This window comes from Dasypus novemcinctus, chromosome 9, assembly GCF_030445035.2.
Source record: "Dasypus novemcinctus isolate mDasNov1 chromosome 9, mDasNov1.1.hap2, whole genome shotgun sequence".
NCBI classification, from domain to species: Eukaryota; Metazoa; Chordata; class Mammalia; order Cingulata; family Dasypodidae; genus Dasypus; species Dasypus novemcinctus.
In genome coordinates this window covers 11,703,082-11,719,668 of record NC_080681.1, presented here as the reverse complement: position 1 = coordinate 11,719,668, position 16,587 = coordinate 11,703,082, and the positions used below count along the sequence as shown (strand labels likewise).

The window sequence follows — 16,587 nt, the reverse complement described above, 5'->3', positions numbered from 1 at the left end:
TTGAACTTATAAACTGAGTGTCTCACAATGCCCTTGTGCTGTTCTTCTTGGAGTATGTCTTACCTCGAAGTAGGCGTCAAGCTCCGTAAAGGAGTGTACCTTGCAGCTCTCCTGATTCTTCCCTAGAGTCCAGGGCAGTTCCCTGCGCAGAGCAGGAGCCCAAATATTAGTTAATTACGAGAAAACCAAGGGTGTGCCCTCGTGTTCCTCAGCACCACTGGCCTCCCTCTCTGCTTTCTTGTAGCCCCTTTATACTTAACACTAATGTTGATTATGCCCTCTGCACTTATTTTGCCACCGTCTGTCTCTTCTATCAGAATGTAAGCTCCTTAAGGGCAGGCGTTTTTGTTTGCTTTGTTCACTGATGTATTCCCAGGGCTCAGTATATAGTCGGTTCTCAAATATATATATTTATAAATTTCCAAATGAATTCACAATCTCCTATCTGCCTTTAGGAGTGGATTCAGGCATGGGTGTGTCAACAGATGCCTATTTTGTCGTGCACGGCAGCCAGGACATGTGCAGGCGCATGTGAGAGGGTGACGCATGTGTACGTGCATGTGTATGCGAGAGAGGGGAGGACGGAACACATCTCCCTACAGCGTTTTGGCTTTAACTAGGAAGACTGAAAATCTCCCCAGCTCCAACCCAGGAAGCCTTCAGCAGGAAAGGTCTCCCTCAGCAGAGATGGACCCGATTTCAGCATAAGATCTTTTTCCTGCTGGCGGAGGCAATGGAAGAGGCTGGGCGTGCCTCAGGGATGTGCTGGCTGTTCTCCTTCCTGACCACCATAATTGGTCTAACCATGACAGCAGCACACCCAAAGAGTGAGGCCCAAGAGGAAAGAGTCTTTGGGAGGGAGAGAGCAGGACCCGGGAAGAGGGGTGCACGCTGGTTTCAAACATGGAGCTTGGGGTTTGGGCTCTGTAGACCAGGACTCAGCTCTAGGCTTTTGCTACCAGAGCAGAGGCATCCACATGGATTCACAGACCCGTTCTGGTGCAGAGGGGCCGCCCTCCTGCCTCTGGGCAAGGTCACATGTGACTTCAGCGTGGACTCTGGAGGGGGAGAGGAGACCTGGGAAATTGCTGCAATTTCCTTTCCTTGTCACCTTTTTCCCAGCATGGGGCAATGTCCCCTCCAAGTATCCTGCTGGGCTGGTTCATCAACTAAAATGAGGCCAGGGTTTGAGCTGTCAGCAGAAGCACAAGGGACCCACTGGAAAGTCCCCCACTGGCCAGCATCTCCTTGTAGGGGCAGTTGCGCTCCCTTCCCCACCTGCCAAATTTGGGGAAAAGATTTAGCCCTGGAAGATCTGCCTGCAGATCTGAGGAGTAAAACGGGGACCTGGGAGAGAAAGGAGGGTGGGTCAGCCCTGCCATTCCTCTCCTCTCTGAGCAAAGAACATTTGTGCAAAGTCCAGGACAATTCTCCTCCTGGGAAGGCTGGTCCAGCCTGCCCCTCAGCTAGATGCTTCCATGCAGACGAGTTCCTTGTCATTTGAGGATGTGGCTGTTATGGCTTTGATGAGCACGGGGTGTGAGAGCTGCATACGGAAATCCAATTGTGTAAGCTCATTATAGCTTTCTATAATTTGATTGCACCACTTAGAGCCAGACCTTTTTCATATCTGGGGTCTGTCTTCATTACTTTCTAGAAATGAAAGATTCTCCTGTTTTCCTTTGTGGCACTTGTTTTAATCTTATCTTATCCTGGGCTCTATTAAAGCAACACATTGCCATATTAAAGACACTCTATTGTTTAATCATTTCTCACACAGGATAAAGAGGTTTGCAATGTATTTACAGAACCAGAGCAAGCATATGAAATTTGGTGGGCCACTTTGCACTCCTGAGGGGCAGGACCGTGGCCTTCTGCATACACTTATCTCCAGCACCTCGCACAAGGTTCTGTAGGTGTTTAAGGAAAACCTGTGGGGGCTGAGGAAGGAAGATGCTCACGCACAGCTGGTTAGAAATCCATGTTAATAAAATCATTGCATCCTTGAGTGGCCTGGTCTGCTTCACTCTCTTTTCATGGTCATAAGTACTACATGAGAGGTAAAAGATTGTTTAGAGATCATCTACACTATTTTAAAGGCAAGAAAATGGAGGACGTGAGTGGAAGAGATTTATCCAGGGCCAGGCAGTGGACTGGCCAGCCTTCAGCTCAGGTCTTTCCACTTTTAAGTCGGTGCTGCTTCCACGTCACTCTGCTCCTTCCCTGAATTTCAGCTTGGGCCAGGCAAGTTTCTAAGCTTGACGAGTCAAGCCTGGGAAGTTGCCTTTCCCACCCTGGTAAAAGCGTAGGGATTCCGGGGCTGGCGGAGGGACCTGGCAGTGGGTGCTGCCACCCTGCATGCCTTCCGGGTGGAGTCAGTGCTTGAGACCCCCGTCCCGCCCATCCCTGGGAAGTCCTTCACGACTTCGCACTCCCTGGCTATCTGGTGGGCAGGTGGCCTTGGCCGTGGGCGTGTACATGGCTGGCCCCGGAAGAGGCCGAGTAAGGAGAAAGAGGAGGAAACGGAGAGGCCAAAAGAGAACATGGGCCATGTACTCTTAGGCATGTATCCCAGAGAAACAAAAACCTGTGCCCAGATGTTCACAGCGGCATCACCTGGACTCATCCTTCCTTCAACAGGTGGATGGTTTAACGACCCGTGGTAAACACACAGCACAGGATACTACACGTAATTGAAAGGAACAAACTACTGATACACGCGACGGCTTGGATGAATCTCCAGGAATTATGCTGGGTGAAAAAAAAAAAACAATCCTCAAAGGTGCCCTACTGTGTGAGTCCATTTCTATAACAATTTTGAGATGGAAACATTCTATAAGAGGGGGGCAGATAAGTTGAGGTAAGTGGTTGCCAAGACTTAGGGGTGGGGTAGGGGTGGGGCAGGAAGTAAAGTTACAATAAAAGGGCGACACGAGGGATCCGTGTGGTGCTGGGACTGCTCAGGATCGTGGCTGTGGTGATAGATGCAGGAACCTACACGGTCAGGACGGGAAGAGGATGGTGTCCTTACCGTAGTTTTGAGCCTTTGCTTTCCACAAGGCATGTGGGCTGGTGCTTCCCTTCATGCTATTACACCTCCTCGGTATCTGGTCTGGGCTGAAAACCATCACCGGCTTCTCTGACCTCTTCTGCCCCCTGTCCCTCCACTCCCCACCAAGTCCCTGGACCTGCCTTCCTTCACTTGGGGTGACGGACTGTGCTGGCAGCAGGCAGCCTCTGTTTTTTCCTTTTAGTGGAAGTTCAAGGTGAAAGAGAGCTGAGCAACCTTGAGGAGAGGCAATATCCAGGGGAGGTGAAAGCACTGTAAATATTGACTCTGATTTCAAAGGAGTGTGGGGAGGGAGCTAGGGGGGAGAGAGAAGCATCTTGCGCTGTGAAGAGGAAGGATTTTAATCACCCAGGAGGAGCTTAATAAACTCCCAGGGGAAATGCCCACTGTTAGATTCTTTGCAGGGGCAGAAGGACACTGGGTGAGAGGCTCTGGGGAGTAGGAAAGGAGAGGCCTGGAGGGAAAGTAGCCGGAGGAGCCACCGAGAGAGAGAACAGCTTGGGTGGGCGCTGCCAGAGGAGCGGGCTCAGCACGGGCTGGCAGGATTCCTCTGAACCCCATCTGCTCTGCCAAATCCTGGAAGTCTGGGGAGGGGAGGTTGGGGTAGGGGTTGCTGTAGAAGTCTCGGCCCTTCGGGGCTTTCGGCGCCTCGATCTGAAAAGGAGATCCCAGTTTCTCCCTGCCCCTTTATTCAGGAACACATAATGAATTCCGATATTGTTCGAATTTGCCAGTGGACAAACAGGGGAAGAGAGACGACTCCTTCATCTGGGGATGGCTGGCAAGGTGGGGAGGGGCTGGGGGAACCCTGACCTTGGGTGAAGAGGTAGGAACCGGGTGCTGGAGGGGATGGAGAGGACAGCGCAGAGCAGAAGAGAAACCTTCAGGAGGACTGGTAACGTCACGGAGCCGGATCAAGACAAGGAAAAACACGTTTCAGGACAGGCAGAGGGAGAGGAGGGCCAACGAGGAGGTGGCCACAAGGGCAGTGGGGGGGCAGGTTAGAATGATCTGCTCCCATCTCTCGGCGCTGCCTCTCATGAACCTTGCGGCTTTGTTTCGGGTGGCATCCGCAAGGTAGCCCTGCTACCTGGGGACTATCCCTCCTGGTGGAAGTTTAGCGGTGCCGTCACGTGGCGGGGAAATAATCCAGATGTAGTGCACAGCGCCCGGCGCGCCGTCAATGTGTGCAGAGTGAATGAATGAAAGAATAGACTAAGGAGTCAGAACCCAAGGCCCCCAAACCAGATCTTCCAACGAGGTGCCCCCTGTCCATGGCACCCAGAGAGCCCCGGCCATAGCCCCTGGAGGCTGGGATGGAGGGAGGAAGGTGCTGCTGCTGCTTGGGCACGCTATTTCAGTCCAGATCAGGAGAGAAAGGAAAACTGCTTTTCAGTCCCCTCCTTCCTGACTGGAGCCCTGGTCAAAGCCACTACCTGAGAACCTTCCCTGGCCACATGCCTTAAAAATGAGGGTGGACAATGCAAGCTGGCTGAGGGGGTGAGCTGCTCCCGAAAACCTGGCCAGGGCTAGCCAGGAAAGGACGCCCCTTCTTAAGTGCCGGAGCCTTCATACGTTCTCCTCATTTGGCGAGCAAATGGTGTTCTACCCTTCCCTGAACCCAGGACATCGTACACGGGAAGCAGGTGCTCCACCACTGAGCTACGTCTGCTCCCCAATGAGAGGGGTTTTTTCTATTCATTTTTGTTGGTTTTTAGGAGGTACTGGGGATTGAAGCTGGGCCCTTGTACGTAAGAAGCAGGCGCTCAACCACTTGAGCTACATCTGCTCCCCTCCCCGCATTCTTTTTGTTTTTAAAGATTTATTTTATTTTATTTATTTCTCCCCTCCCCACCCAAGTTGTCTGTTCTCTGTGTCTATTTGCTGTGTGTTCTTCTTTGTCTGCTTCTGTTGTTGTCAGCAGCACGGGGGTCTGTGTTTCTTTTTGTTGCATCATCTTGTGTCAGCTCTCCGTGTGTGCGGCGCCATTCCTGGGCAGGCTGCACTTTCTTTCACGCTGCGCGGCTCTCCTTATGGGTGCACTCCTTGTGCGTGGGGCTCCCCTAGGCGGGGGACACCCCTGCGTGGCAGGGCACTCCTTGCGCGCATCAGCACTGCGCATGGGCCAGCTCCACACGGGTCAAGGAGGCCCGGGGTTTGAACCGTGGACCTTCCATGTGGTAGACAGACGCCCTAACCACTGGGCCAAGTCCACTTCCCCCTCCCTGCATTCTTAAGCAGTGTATTCCAGACATAATCTAAACTTTCCTCTGGACTAATGGCTTCTTTTCCCACTCATCAATTGCAGTTCTGCACCTTTGCCCAATGATACCCCAGAAGTTGCTAAAACCTGTTGTGCTGTTTGTCCCTGGCCTCAGTGGCTTCAGAATGGTCTCCTTTCACAGCATTCATTTTAATTTTCAGCAAACTTATTTTTGTCTTCCCCCTTTTTTTTAGGAGGTGCTGGGGATTGAACCCGGGACCTTGTATGTAGGAAGCAGGTGCTCAACCACTTAAGCTACATCCACTCCCCTTGTCCCTGTGTATTATATGGGCTATTCTACAGCATTAGAAAGAGATTCTGTTCCTAGTAAGCTCTTGGCTTGGAGAGGGACGAGGGTTAGGTTTAGGGTTAGGTTAGGGGACTGCAGAATGGTGTGGCTGAGGGAATGGAGGGGGAGCCAGGGGTCAAGAAAATTGCCATTGACTACCCAAAAGGGAGCTTATTGGTTTATGGATAATTGAGGGTTTGTTGCCTTTAGTTAGGAGCTGAGGCTGAAACATAAATGCTGGTGGAAGGCGGCAGCTGATGCTGCTTTACCCTTCAAAGTCAGAGGGTGACTCTGCGAGGAATTCCAGTCCTGGCAACCTGACTTCTGCTCGCTGCAAAAGGCAAAGGCCCAGGCTCCTCTCAGCGCTGTCCCTGCCACTTACCTGCCCCTGCCTCCCCGTGCCTGGGTCCGGGTCTTACCTTTTGTGCCCTGCGTTTGTCCGCTCTCTGATTCTGATGGTAAATGCGGCTGAAGTTGGAAACAATCACAGGCACTGGCAGGGCGATGACCAGGACGCCACTCAGGGAGCAGATGGAGCCAAAGATCTTCCCTGCAATTGTCTTGGGCACCATGTCTCCATAACTAAGAGAGCGAGAGAGAGAGAAAGAGAGATCACACAGGGTCTGGTGGGCCACAGTGAGGAGTTCAGATTCCATCCTAAGTGCAATGCGGAGGCACGGAGAAGCTCTAGGCAGGAGAGCAACAGGGTCTTATTTACGATAATAGAAGTAATAAATCATGAGCCCACCTTCCATTCATGTGGAGATTTATAGTTTGCAGAGCACTTTTACATATTCCCCTCCCAAAAGCTCCACGCACCTTGCAAGCTCTGTGTTCTCGTCTCCATTGTACGGAGGCAGAACCTGCGACTCAGGGCAGCAAGTGCACTAAGTTTGCTTTACCAAGTACAGCTGCGATTAAAACCCACTCCTCTTGCTTTACCTCCTTTCCATTAGTCACTGCCTCAGAGGTGTACCATGAGCTCCAAACCTCAGCTCCTTAAGCCCCAAAGCCACTCTGGGACAGTGTCGGCTCCTCTCCAGAGCCTGGAGAAAGGCTCTAAGCACTTCACACCCTGGCCGCTGCCCCCTGGGACTGGTTTGGCCAGGCTCCTGCTCAGCCCCGGGCAGCCAGGCCAGAGCCTCTCTTCTCCAATCAATAAAACACTCTCCAGAGCGGTTAAGTGTTTAGCCTCTTCTTTATTGAGATAATTTAAAGGCCTTTAGCAGAGAGCTGTGATGACTCCTTTGGCCAAAGCCAGAAACACCATCTCCTCTGCCTCTCTGCCCTCTGGGCGCCTGGAGCAGACCCAGGCTTCCAATGACCGGGAATTGCTGCTGCTGAAATAGCGAGGTTCAAATCCACCTGTCCCAGGTGGGCCCAGGTGTCCAGGGGCTTCCGAGAGGCCGTGGCTGCGTGTGGGGTGAGCTGTTTCAGAATTAGGACGTCCTCCCTTCCCAAACACCTGTCTGGCTGGTGGAGGACACGCCAGGGATCGGCAGGCCTTTGGTGAATGCAAGAATGATCTCGTTGAAGCCTCTCAGCACCCGGTGAAGTCAGTTCCTGCCTAGAACCGTCTCGCTTCCCCTTCAGCATCCAGGCCCTGCGGCAGGCTGCAGCTGTCCCGGACCTGCCGCTGACGTGCGAGCCCGCCGAGGTTTGCCTCCTCTGCCGTGGTCGTCGCGACAAGCCCCCGGTGAGGTGGCGGAGAGCTTGGATTCTGGGATCGGACCACCTGGGTTCAAGCCCTACCGAGCGCCAACTCAACACAACGGCCCTTGGGGGAATGTTACTTCACTTCTTTGGGCCTCAGAATCCGTGTCTAGAAAACGAAGATCAGGGTAATCTACATCACAATCCCGTTGTGAAAAGTGGAAGAACCTGTATAAAGGATTTACACGGCTTGGGGCAGATTGCACCCCGTGCCCAGCTCCTTCAGGCTCAAGTCCTAACTCCTGGCTCTGTGGACTCCTCTGTGAATAGGGTCTTTGAAGATCCTATTAGATGAAGCCAAGCTGAATCAGGGTGGGCCTTAACCCGCACTACCCGAGTCCTTATAAGCAGAGGAAATTTGGGCGCAGTCATTCTGCAGAAACCATAAGGAAGAAGCCGGAGAATGAGGCGGCCCACCGCCGTGTGCCGGAGGGGCCCCAAGAATTGCAGCAAGCCAGCAGCAGAAGGGTGCAAACTGCAGGAGAAAGCAAGGCCTGGAGAGACCTGCATTTTTGACTCCCAGCCTCCAAAACCTGAGAAAATGAATTCCTGTTGCCTAAGCCAACCAGTTTGTGATACTTGTTACAGCAGATCTGGCAAACTGAGGCACGGCCTTCAGAGGTGTTCTTACAAGATGAATGCTATTATTTTTATTTAGGCCCTCTGAAAACCATGGGCTCTGTTAATAAGAAGCTCTAAAACACATTTCATTAAGTTCAAATAATTCCAGTGATGAAGAAAAGGGAGTTGGCTTTTCAGATGAAAAGCTCTTCATCTGAAAAACTCGGCTTTTCAGTCCTAGGGGTTGGGCGGTGGAGCAAACGACCAGGAATGAAAATGTGGCACGAGTAGGTAAGAGGAGTGTGGGGAGGCTAAACTGCAGCAGGCCGGAGGTGGTGGGACATGCTAAGGGCTGTGTTAGCCATGTGAAGAAAGACCATGCCTACCGCTGGGGCTGCGGTCTGCTGGTAGCAGGTGACCGAGAAAGCAGGACAAATCAACTCCCATGTGCTCTCTGCCTTCCCCACTGAGGAGAACATGCTTCGCCTTGGAAAGGCCCGGTAAGAGGGATCTGGAACCCGAGGAAGGCAGGGGAGAGCAGGTGAGTGCCTGGCTGCCTTCAGTGGGTGCATGCCCTGGGACCGCATGGATCCCATCCCAGGAGACAGGAGGCATGTGCAGACAGGGTGCTGGAATCACTGGCCCTGACCTTTGAGGAATCGTGGTGCAGAAGAGAAATACAAGAGGCTAGGCATGGAAAACTGTTGTATTGAGATTTTAAAGAAGGGGAAAGAGATGTGAGAAACCACAGACCAACTGACTTGGCATCCATCAGAGGCAGGCAGAATTCAAGGGCAGATTATTAAGTGGACAGCTTGTGAACACTTGGAAAACAAGCAGGATTGGCTCACTAAACACAAATCTTGCCAGATTAACCTTATTTTCTTGCTTTGAGAAGGTTAACTGGCTGGTAGATGAGGAGAACGCTGCAGACTTACAGCATCGTGATTGTGGAAAGGTGTGTTGTCCCGCTTCCCGACAAGCTGGAGGAATGTGTGTTAATAGAGATTGAACAACCATCTCTAGTCTTCTGGCACTTCTCAAAGACCACTGTACCAGCAAAGCAAGTTCATGGTCATTTTATATTAGAAGACGCTCCTTTAATGAAAGAAAAAATTGGTGAATGTAATAACGAAAGGATGAAAAGTGAGGTCTGTGGTGGTATGTTCTAGGTTTTTCCCGACAGCTTGTATAAAGTCCGAGCCTAGTGATTGAGAGAGACTCCAGCCAGGCAGATTGCACTCTGAACCCCAGCCCCATATTACTAACTGGTTATGTGACCTTGGGAAAGTTGTTTAACCTGAGCCCCTACCACCTCTAAAGTGGGCTTGATGTACCTAACTCACAGGATTGTTGTATCAATTAATGAGATAATCCAGAAGAAGCACTTGATGCAGTGTCTAATTCTCTATAAATAGCCAGTATGGGGGGCACCATGGTTTGTTCTGCTAATACTTTCCCCGTCTAGGACTGTTTGTCCCTCTCCCAGCACTGCGGCATGAACTCTGTCCAGAGGAGCTGGTGGTCAGCAGAGCTGCCATGTTCTTACAAACCCCTCTTGCCCTGTCCTCACTAGTCACAGTTCATAAGTCAGAATCGGGCATCTGACTGCTGCTGGGCCAGTAAGTCTCTGTCCTTGATTTATATTGTAAGAACTTTATTGAGATGTAGTCTACAGACCATACCATAAAATGTACCCATTTAAGGTATACAATTCAATGGTTTTTATTATATTTACAGAGCTGTGCAACCATCACAATATGATTTTAGAAGGTTTTAACCATCCCCAAAAGAAAGCTTGTATTCACTAGCAGTTGTTGGCCGTTCTGTGCTCTACCTCCCCGCCCCTGGCAGCCACCAAGCTGCTTTCTGTCTCTATGGATTTGCCTATTCTGGACATTTCATATAAATGAAGTCATATAATATGCGGCCTTTGTGTCTGGCTTCTTTCACTTTGCACAGTGTTTTCAAGGTTCACCTATGTTGTAGCATGTGTCAGGACTTCATTTCTTTTTTACGAGGAATAATATTCCATTGTATGCCTGTACCACGTTGTGTTCACCCATTCATCAGTTGATGGACATTGGGTTGTTTCCACTTTTTTGGCTATTATGAGTAATGCTGCTATGGAAATTTGTGTACACATTTTGTGTAGATATATGATTTCATTTGTCTTGGGTATACACATAGAAGTCAGAGAATAGCTTTATGTTTTAACAGTTTGGGGCTGCCACCTGCTTTTCCAAAGTGACTGCCTCAGTTTACACTCCCAACAGCAATGAACGGGTGTTTCAATTTCTATCATCAGCAATACTTTTTATTGTTTCTTAAATTACAGCTATCCTAGCAGATATGAAGTAGTTTCTCATTGTGGTTTTGAATTGTATTTCCCTGATGGCTAATGGTGTTGAGCACCTTTCCCCTTTGCTGGATGTGAGACCAGATCATTCTCTTTCAAAGAAGTTGAAGCTTCAAGAATCCAGGAAAGCTCTGGCGCTGTCTGCGGCCATGTTTTCTGCTGTGGGTTATAGTCAGAGAGGAAGAAAGGTCAACACGTAGAAAGAGATGGGAGATGGAAAGGAAGTCTCTGACGGTGTTTGAGTTCCTGTTCTAGTTCTTACAGGAGGACTAGCTTTACCCTCACCTTTCCTGAAGCTTAGTTGTTCAATTCTTTTTTCAATTCTGTGCTCCAACAAAATATTATTATGATTTTGCCTTCTTCCACTTGGATCCCATGATCTTCATCACGATACTGATGATGATGATGATGAGGCTGCCGTTGCTAATTATTATTTTTTATTGTGATAACATAAATACAACATAACGCTTCCCATTTTAACCACTTACAAGTACGCAAGTCAGTGGTGTTAACTACATTAATGAAACTGTGCAACACCACCCGGTACTGAAACTTTTCCATCACCCCAAACAGAAACTCTGCCCTCATTAAGCATTAACTCTCCACTCCCCACTCCCACCCCAGGACCCTGAAATCTTCGTTCTGTCTTATGAGTTTGCATATTCTAGTTATTTCATATCAGTGAGCTCATACGATATTTGACCTTTTGTGTCTGGCCTATTTCAGTCAACATGACGCCTTCAAGGTTCATTCATGTCATCACATGTATCAGAACTTCACTCCTTTTTATGGCTGAATAATAGACCGCTGTCCTTTTAGACCACATTTTGCTCATCTATTCGTCTGTTGGTGGACACTTGGGTTGCTGCCACCTTTTGGCTACTGTGAGTAATGAAGCTATGGACGTTGGCGTACCATCTGTCAGAGGCACTGCTTTAAAGTCTGTTGAGTACCAACCTAGAAATGGGATTGCTGGGTCATATGGTAATTCTATACTTAATTTCTGAGGAATCCAAACTGTTTTGCACAGCGGCTTCAAATTGTTTCTGGTTATTTTAAATCAAGTTCTTCAAATTTCTAAATGACAGAGTTACTGCGAATTGAGGGCTTTAGGAGTCAAAAAGATTTTAACAGGTTGTAATCATTGGGTGAAACCAACCAGACTAATTTTAACAAAGATAAATGACACTACCAGCATTTTGATTCAAGTAATCTATTTCTTGTTGAGCTGATGGGAAAGACCTGGCTTACATGCAGTCCATGTTAAAAACCACTAGGAGTATTTCACTTCAGAATCTAGCCATAGTAAAATGTGGCTGCTAAAAACCTAATGCAATTTGAGGCTGGACTGATGGAAGTAGAATATCCAAAAAAAAAAGGGGGAGATGGTTATACTCTGCTCTCTGATACACTACTTCCAACTGGCCGTGTTGATTTCCAGGCATTGTCTATTCTAAAAGGTATCGACAACTGGATCATGTCCAGAGAAGGGAGCCAGGGCAGCGAATTGTCTGGGAATCCTCTCATACGGGAAACAATCAAAGGAATGGGAATGTCTGGCTTGAAGAAGCAATGGGGAAGGTAAGGGTAGAAGGTAACAGAACATGGAGTCTTTGCCAGAAGACCAATCAGTTGGTCTCACAATAATCCTAGAAGAAATGAAGGATGTTATTAATGTGGGAAAGTGTGGGAGGTATAGGGAGTGGGGCAAATGGGGATCCCCTCTACTTTTAATGTAACATTTATGTAATCTATGTATCTTTTTTTAAAAAAAATCCTAGAACGTAGGGTTAGCCCACTTCATGGAAGAGGAGCCAAAGTTCAGAGAGGACAGTAATTTATTCAAGGTCACTCAGGTAGCCAGAGGCCTGGATTGAAACCCTTGTCTGTCTGTTTTCGTAGCCTCAGCTCTTCACACCCGCTCCTCTGAGGCCTTGTGGGTGGGTTGGGGGACAGGACGGGCGTCTTGGAAGACCCGAAGGCTTGCCATGTGGAACAGGGTCCAGAGGGGTCAGCTGGACTCCACCCCCTTCTCTCCACCTCCACCTCAGCAGCCGCACGAAACAGGGGTTAAGTCTGCGGGCCCTGAGAGCCGCACCACCTGGGTCGACCCTGGCTGGGCCACTGGCCAGCTGGGTGACTCTGGGCAAGTTACCCACCTTCTCGGTCTTCAGTTTCCTGGGATCGATACAATAACAGTACACAGGGTTGTACTGTTATAACCTTCACAGGGTTGTTGCAAGGGATCAAATGAGTGACTCTTCGTTAAAGTGCTCAAGCCCGGCACAGAGTAAGAGCTTCGTAAGTGCATATTAAATAAAACCTGGGACAGGCGCCTGTTATTTCCAGACTGGGCTTCTGCCAAAGCCTCTGGACCAAGCTTCCCACCTCCCCCTTTGTTCCCCTTTGATTCACGAAGAAGACACAAAGAGGCCTATTCCGAAAATGCAAACCCCGCTGCTCGAAGCCCTTTCGATGGAAGTAGGAGGGACTGAATAAAACCTCCCTTGCAAGGTTGCTGCGAAGACCACAGGCCCGTTCCGCAGCAACCCCTCACCAGACAGCGGCCAGCACGGTGGGGGCCCGGGGGGGGGGGTGCCCTTCAGCTCAGTCTCGCGGGGTGCACCCCGGGTAGGAGCGCCCAGGTGGGCGGCCGACGGTAATTCTCCAAGTCCTACGGGCAGCTGGGGCCCAGTTCCTCTGTGGAATGTTGAGGAAGGAGAGGGGCCCGAAAAGGAAAAGCGGCAAGTCATGGCCCTGGCAAGACATGCTTCAGTCCGTGGCCTTGATCCTTTCGGCCCTCCTCCCACTGACCCTCCCCTGTGGGGAGAGGGAAGGGACGAGGCCTGTCCTGGAGGTGACAGCCCGGCTGTGGGTGAGCTCCGTGCTTACCGCCGATGACACCCAGGACCCCTTGGAGCCAAGGTGGAGGCGGCGGGTGCCCCCGGCCGGGTGGGCCCAGAGACGCTGTGCTCCCCGCCCTCCTCTGGCTCTCGGAGCACGTTCCCCGTAAACCCGCAGCCACGTTTGGGCTGAGGCAAGCGCGGGGAAGCTTTCCCTCCTAATATGGAAGGCTAATTAATTTGTATTAGGGCTTAGGGATAATTAAACTTTTTATCTGAACTTAAGCTACACAAACCACCCCGCCTTGTACAATTAATTGCTGCCTTCGTCTCCTCTTCCAGGTGCCAGCCGAGCTCGCCGTGGGATCCCGCCGGCTCCCGGGCTGGGGCGAGGCGCCCGGTGGGTGGGGGTCCTTCTTTGCCAGAGGCCCCGGGGCGCTGCCCTTCCAGGGTGCAGCTGCTGGGAGCGCAGGCCCCGAGACGCGTCCTCAGCGAGACTCTGCAAGGAGGCGTCTCGGCCTCGCTGCCCGCTCAGTCCTGCCCCTGCCCTCTCCTCGCAGGTGCCCCTAACCTTGACTTCCCTCCAGGCTGGGTCCCAGGACCCTCTGCTCCCGGTGCTGGGAGGGGCTGGGGATGGAAGCTGTCCTGCACGATGGGGCCAGGCTGAGAAGGCATTCTTAGCGGCAGCCGGGCCTCGGTCGTGGGCTCCCTCCCTGCACCGCGGTGGAGGTCCATGGAGACCGCCTGGAGGACTTCAAGGTCACGAGCCCTGGCTGAGGCGTTCATCCCTTGCCAAACACCTGTGCAGTCTCTTTGCCTGTCCAAGTTCCTGCCCACGGAGCAGCACCGCTGTTATTTCTTTTTATTTCTTTGAGCCCTTCCATGTACCAGGTACCATACGTGCATTATTTCATTTACTCCTCCCAAGCAACCTTAAGAAGGAGGAACTATCCTTATTCTCCTATTTCGGAGGCGGAACTGGGCACAGAGAGGTGCAGGACCATGCCCGGGTCACTGGCTAGCCATCTGCAGGGGCGGGACATGAACCAGGTCTCTGTGACTCCAAAGTCCCTGCTCACAACCCGGCCCAAAGCCATGGTCCCCGAGGGGCCAGCGCGGCAGCAGCGGTCCTGCTAGGCAGCAGGGAGAGGCGCAGTGGCCCAGGCCCAGGGCACCCGCCTCGCCGGGCCCTGCTGAGGGCTTCAGCGCCTGGTTCTCCAGGAGGAGTGCTGCTGGCACTCGGGAAATGAAGAGCTCGGGTCGCGCCTCGTCTTCCGCGCCACGCACCACCAGCCCCAACACGCATCTCTGTTCCTGTTGTGGCAGCGTCCCTTGGACGCACCCTGCAGTGAGCCCCTGCAGGGAGCCAGGAGCCAACAGGCTGGACCGGCACTGTGGAGCCCTGAGGTGGCTCAGGAGACCCCATCTGCGGTGGAGAGAGGAGGCTCAGACGCAGGGACCTAATCACCAGCACGGCAGTCCTTCAGTACTAGTTTTTATTTATTTAGTATCAATACATGCCATTTCCTCTTCATCACAGCCTAACAATCTATTATTAGCCCAATTTTGAGATGAGGAAACTGAAGCTCAGAGAGGTTAAATAACACTCTCAGACCACCAGCTTATCCAAGCCAGTATTCCAAACCAGGCTTCTCTGACTTCAGAGCACTCCTCTTTCTCTGTCCTACTTCAGGGTGAGAGGCATGAGTCAAAGAACTTGGATAATCCTCATTAGAAAAACTGGAGGACTTTTCAAAGTGGTGGGAGCCCAGGAACCCTGCTGAGAAGCTCTCAGTTGCTAAGGCTCCACTAGCAGAGTCCTGGGGAGCCCGTATGCAGCCCTCAGGCCACTCGGTCCCTGGGAGTCCATGGTGACAATCTCCTTGTCTTGCCACCTCAGTGGCGATTCTTCTGGATGACAAGCTGGTCTTCTAAACCAGTGATTCTTAGATTTGACTGTGCATCAGATTGCTGGGCCCTGATTCAGTAAGTCTGGAAAGAGGTACGAGAACCTGCATTTCTAACCAACTTCCTAAATGCTGCTGCTGTGGCCGATCCCAGGTCTCTCCACAGGTCATGGCTCTGCAGACTCACTGAATGCCAGAGCTGGAAAGGAAAGTCAGACTCCCGAGTCCAATGTGGTGGCCTCGGTTCCAGCCAGAGGGGTGTCCTCCCAAGTGTCACTCCACACATATATAAATCTGCACTGGCCCATCCACATGCGTCCACCTCTCCCCGCTCTGGATTAATTGATGCTTCCAACATTTGCCGGATATTTACCTTGGGCCTGTTAGTTTGCTCAGTGCTGGGAAGGCAACATGAAACAAATATGGGTGTTCCCGACCCTTCAAGAGCTTTCAATCCCACAGGGAAGACAGATGAGTAAATGACGTCCCAATGGAAGCAGGGGCCTGTGTGAGCACAAAGGAGGGGTCTCTAAATTGAAGAGAGGGTTCAGAGGGGGCCCTGGACGTGGTGCAATGGCCAGCATGTGCAGATCATGGAGCTGGGAAGCAGATGGGCTGGCCTGAAGAGCTATAAAGGCGTAACTGGCTGGAGTAAAGGCTGGTGGGAGAGGCTGGAGAGGTGCAGGGTCCTGATCTAAATGGCTCTTCTGAGTTGTTCCAAGGAATCTGAACTTTCTCCCAAAAGCCAAGGGGAGCCAGTGAAGGGTCTAAAGCAGGGGAGTAACACGGTCAAGGGGCCTTCACACAGGGCAGCTGTGTGCAGGATGAACTGGATGGGGAAGAAGGCAGAGGCAGGGAAACGTGTTAGGAGGCTACTGCCCCAGGCCAGGCAGGACACGATGAGGCCTGAACCATGGAACGGCATGGAATGGAAAGGAGGGCACCACTGAGTACTGTCTAGGGAGAGGAGCCTGCTGACGTGGTAACTGACTCAGTGTGGAAGTGGAGGGAAGGCAGGGGTCCTGGGTGGCCCTCGGGCTTGGGAGATGGGGCAGCCTCTGTGGGCACCTCCAGCCAGCCCCCTCTCCCTTCCATCCCTCCTGGTGTCCGTGCTCCTGCCGCACTGTGCTCTTCTGTGCTCTGGGTGCGGCAGGCTCCCCTGTGACTCCAAGGCTCTCCCCAAGCCCTGCTCTCGGTTGGGAATGTCCTCTCTCTGCCAGGCGACTCCTCCCATCTTTCCAGATGCAGCCCCAACAAGCCTCCTGCGGCTCTCCCTGACTCCCCAGGTAGGGTACCACTCATTTCTCTTTCTGCCTCCTTCAGAGCACTTAATCCTTTGTACCTTGATATACCTCCTATGGGTCTGTTTTAGTCATTGGAAGAAGAGCCATCTGAGGGCAAGGCTATCATCTCTGGATCCCAGTGCCCAGCATGTTGCCTGATGCACAGCAGGAACTCAGATGTGGATGAGTGATGAGGGGATAAAGCATGCTCTGATGTAGGAATGGAAGGGCTCTCAGGACTGACTCCTTCTTGGACTTCCAGGTGGGCAAGGGCTGATCCTCAATACCTCGAACAGAGT

The 16,587-nt window shown here is 51.6% G+C and overlaps 1 protein-coding gene across 5 annotated transcripts in view; it reads right to left on the bottom strand.

Moving 5' to 3' along the window:
• The window catches only part of KCND3 (potassium voltage-gated channel subfamily D member 3), a 227,479-nt gene that overhangs the window by 9,976 nt on the left and 200,916 nt on the right, over positions 1–16,587 (bottom strand). For all 5 annotated transcript variants that reach the window (XM_058303043.1, XM_058303047.1, XM_058303045.1 and 2 more), the window contains exon 3: positions 6,042–6,204. In XM_058303043.1, the coding sequence (XP_058159026.1) occupies positions 6,042–6,204 (163 nt within the window). The remainder of the gene's footprint in view (positions 1–6,041; positions 6,205–16,587) is intronic.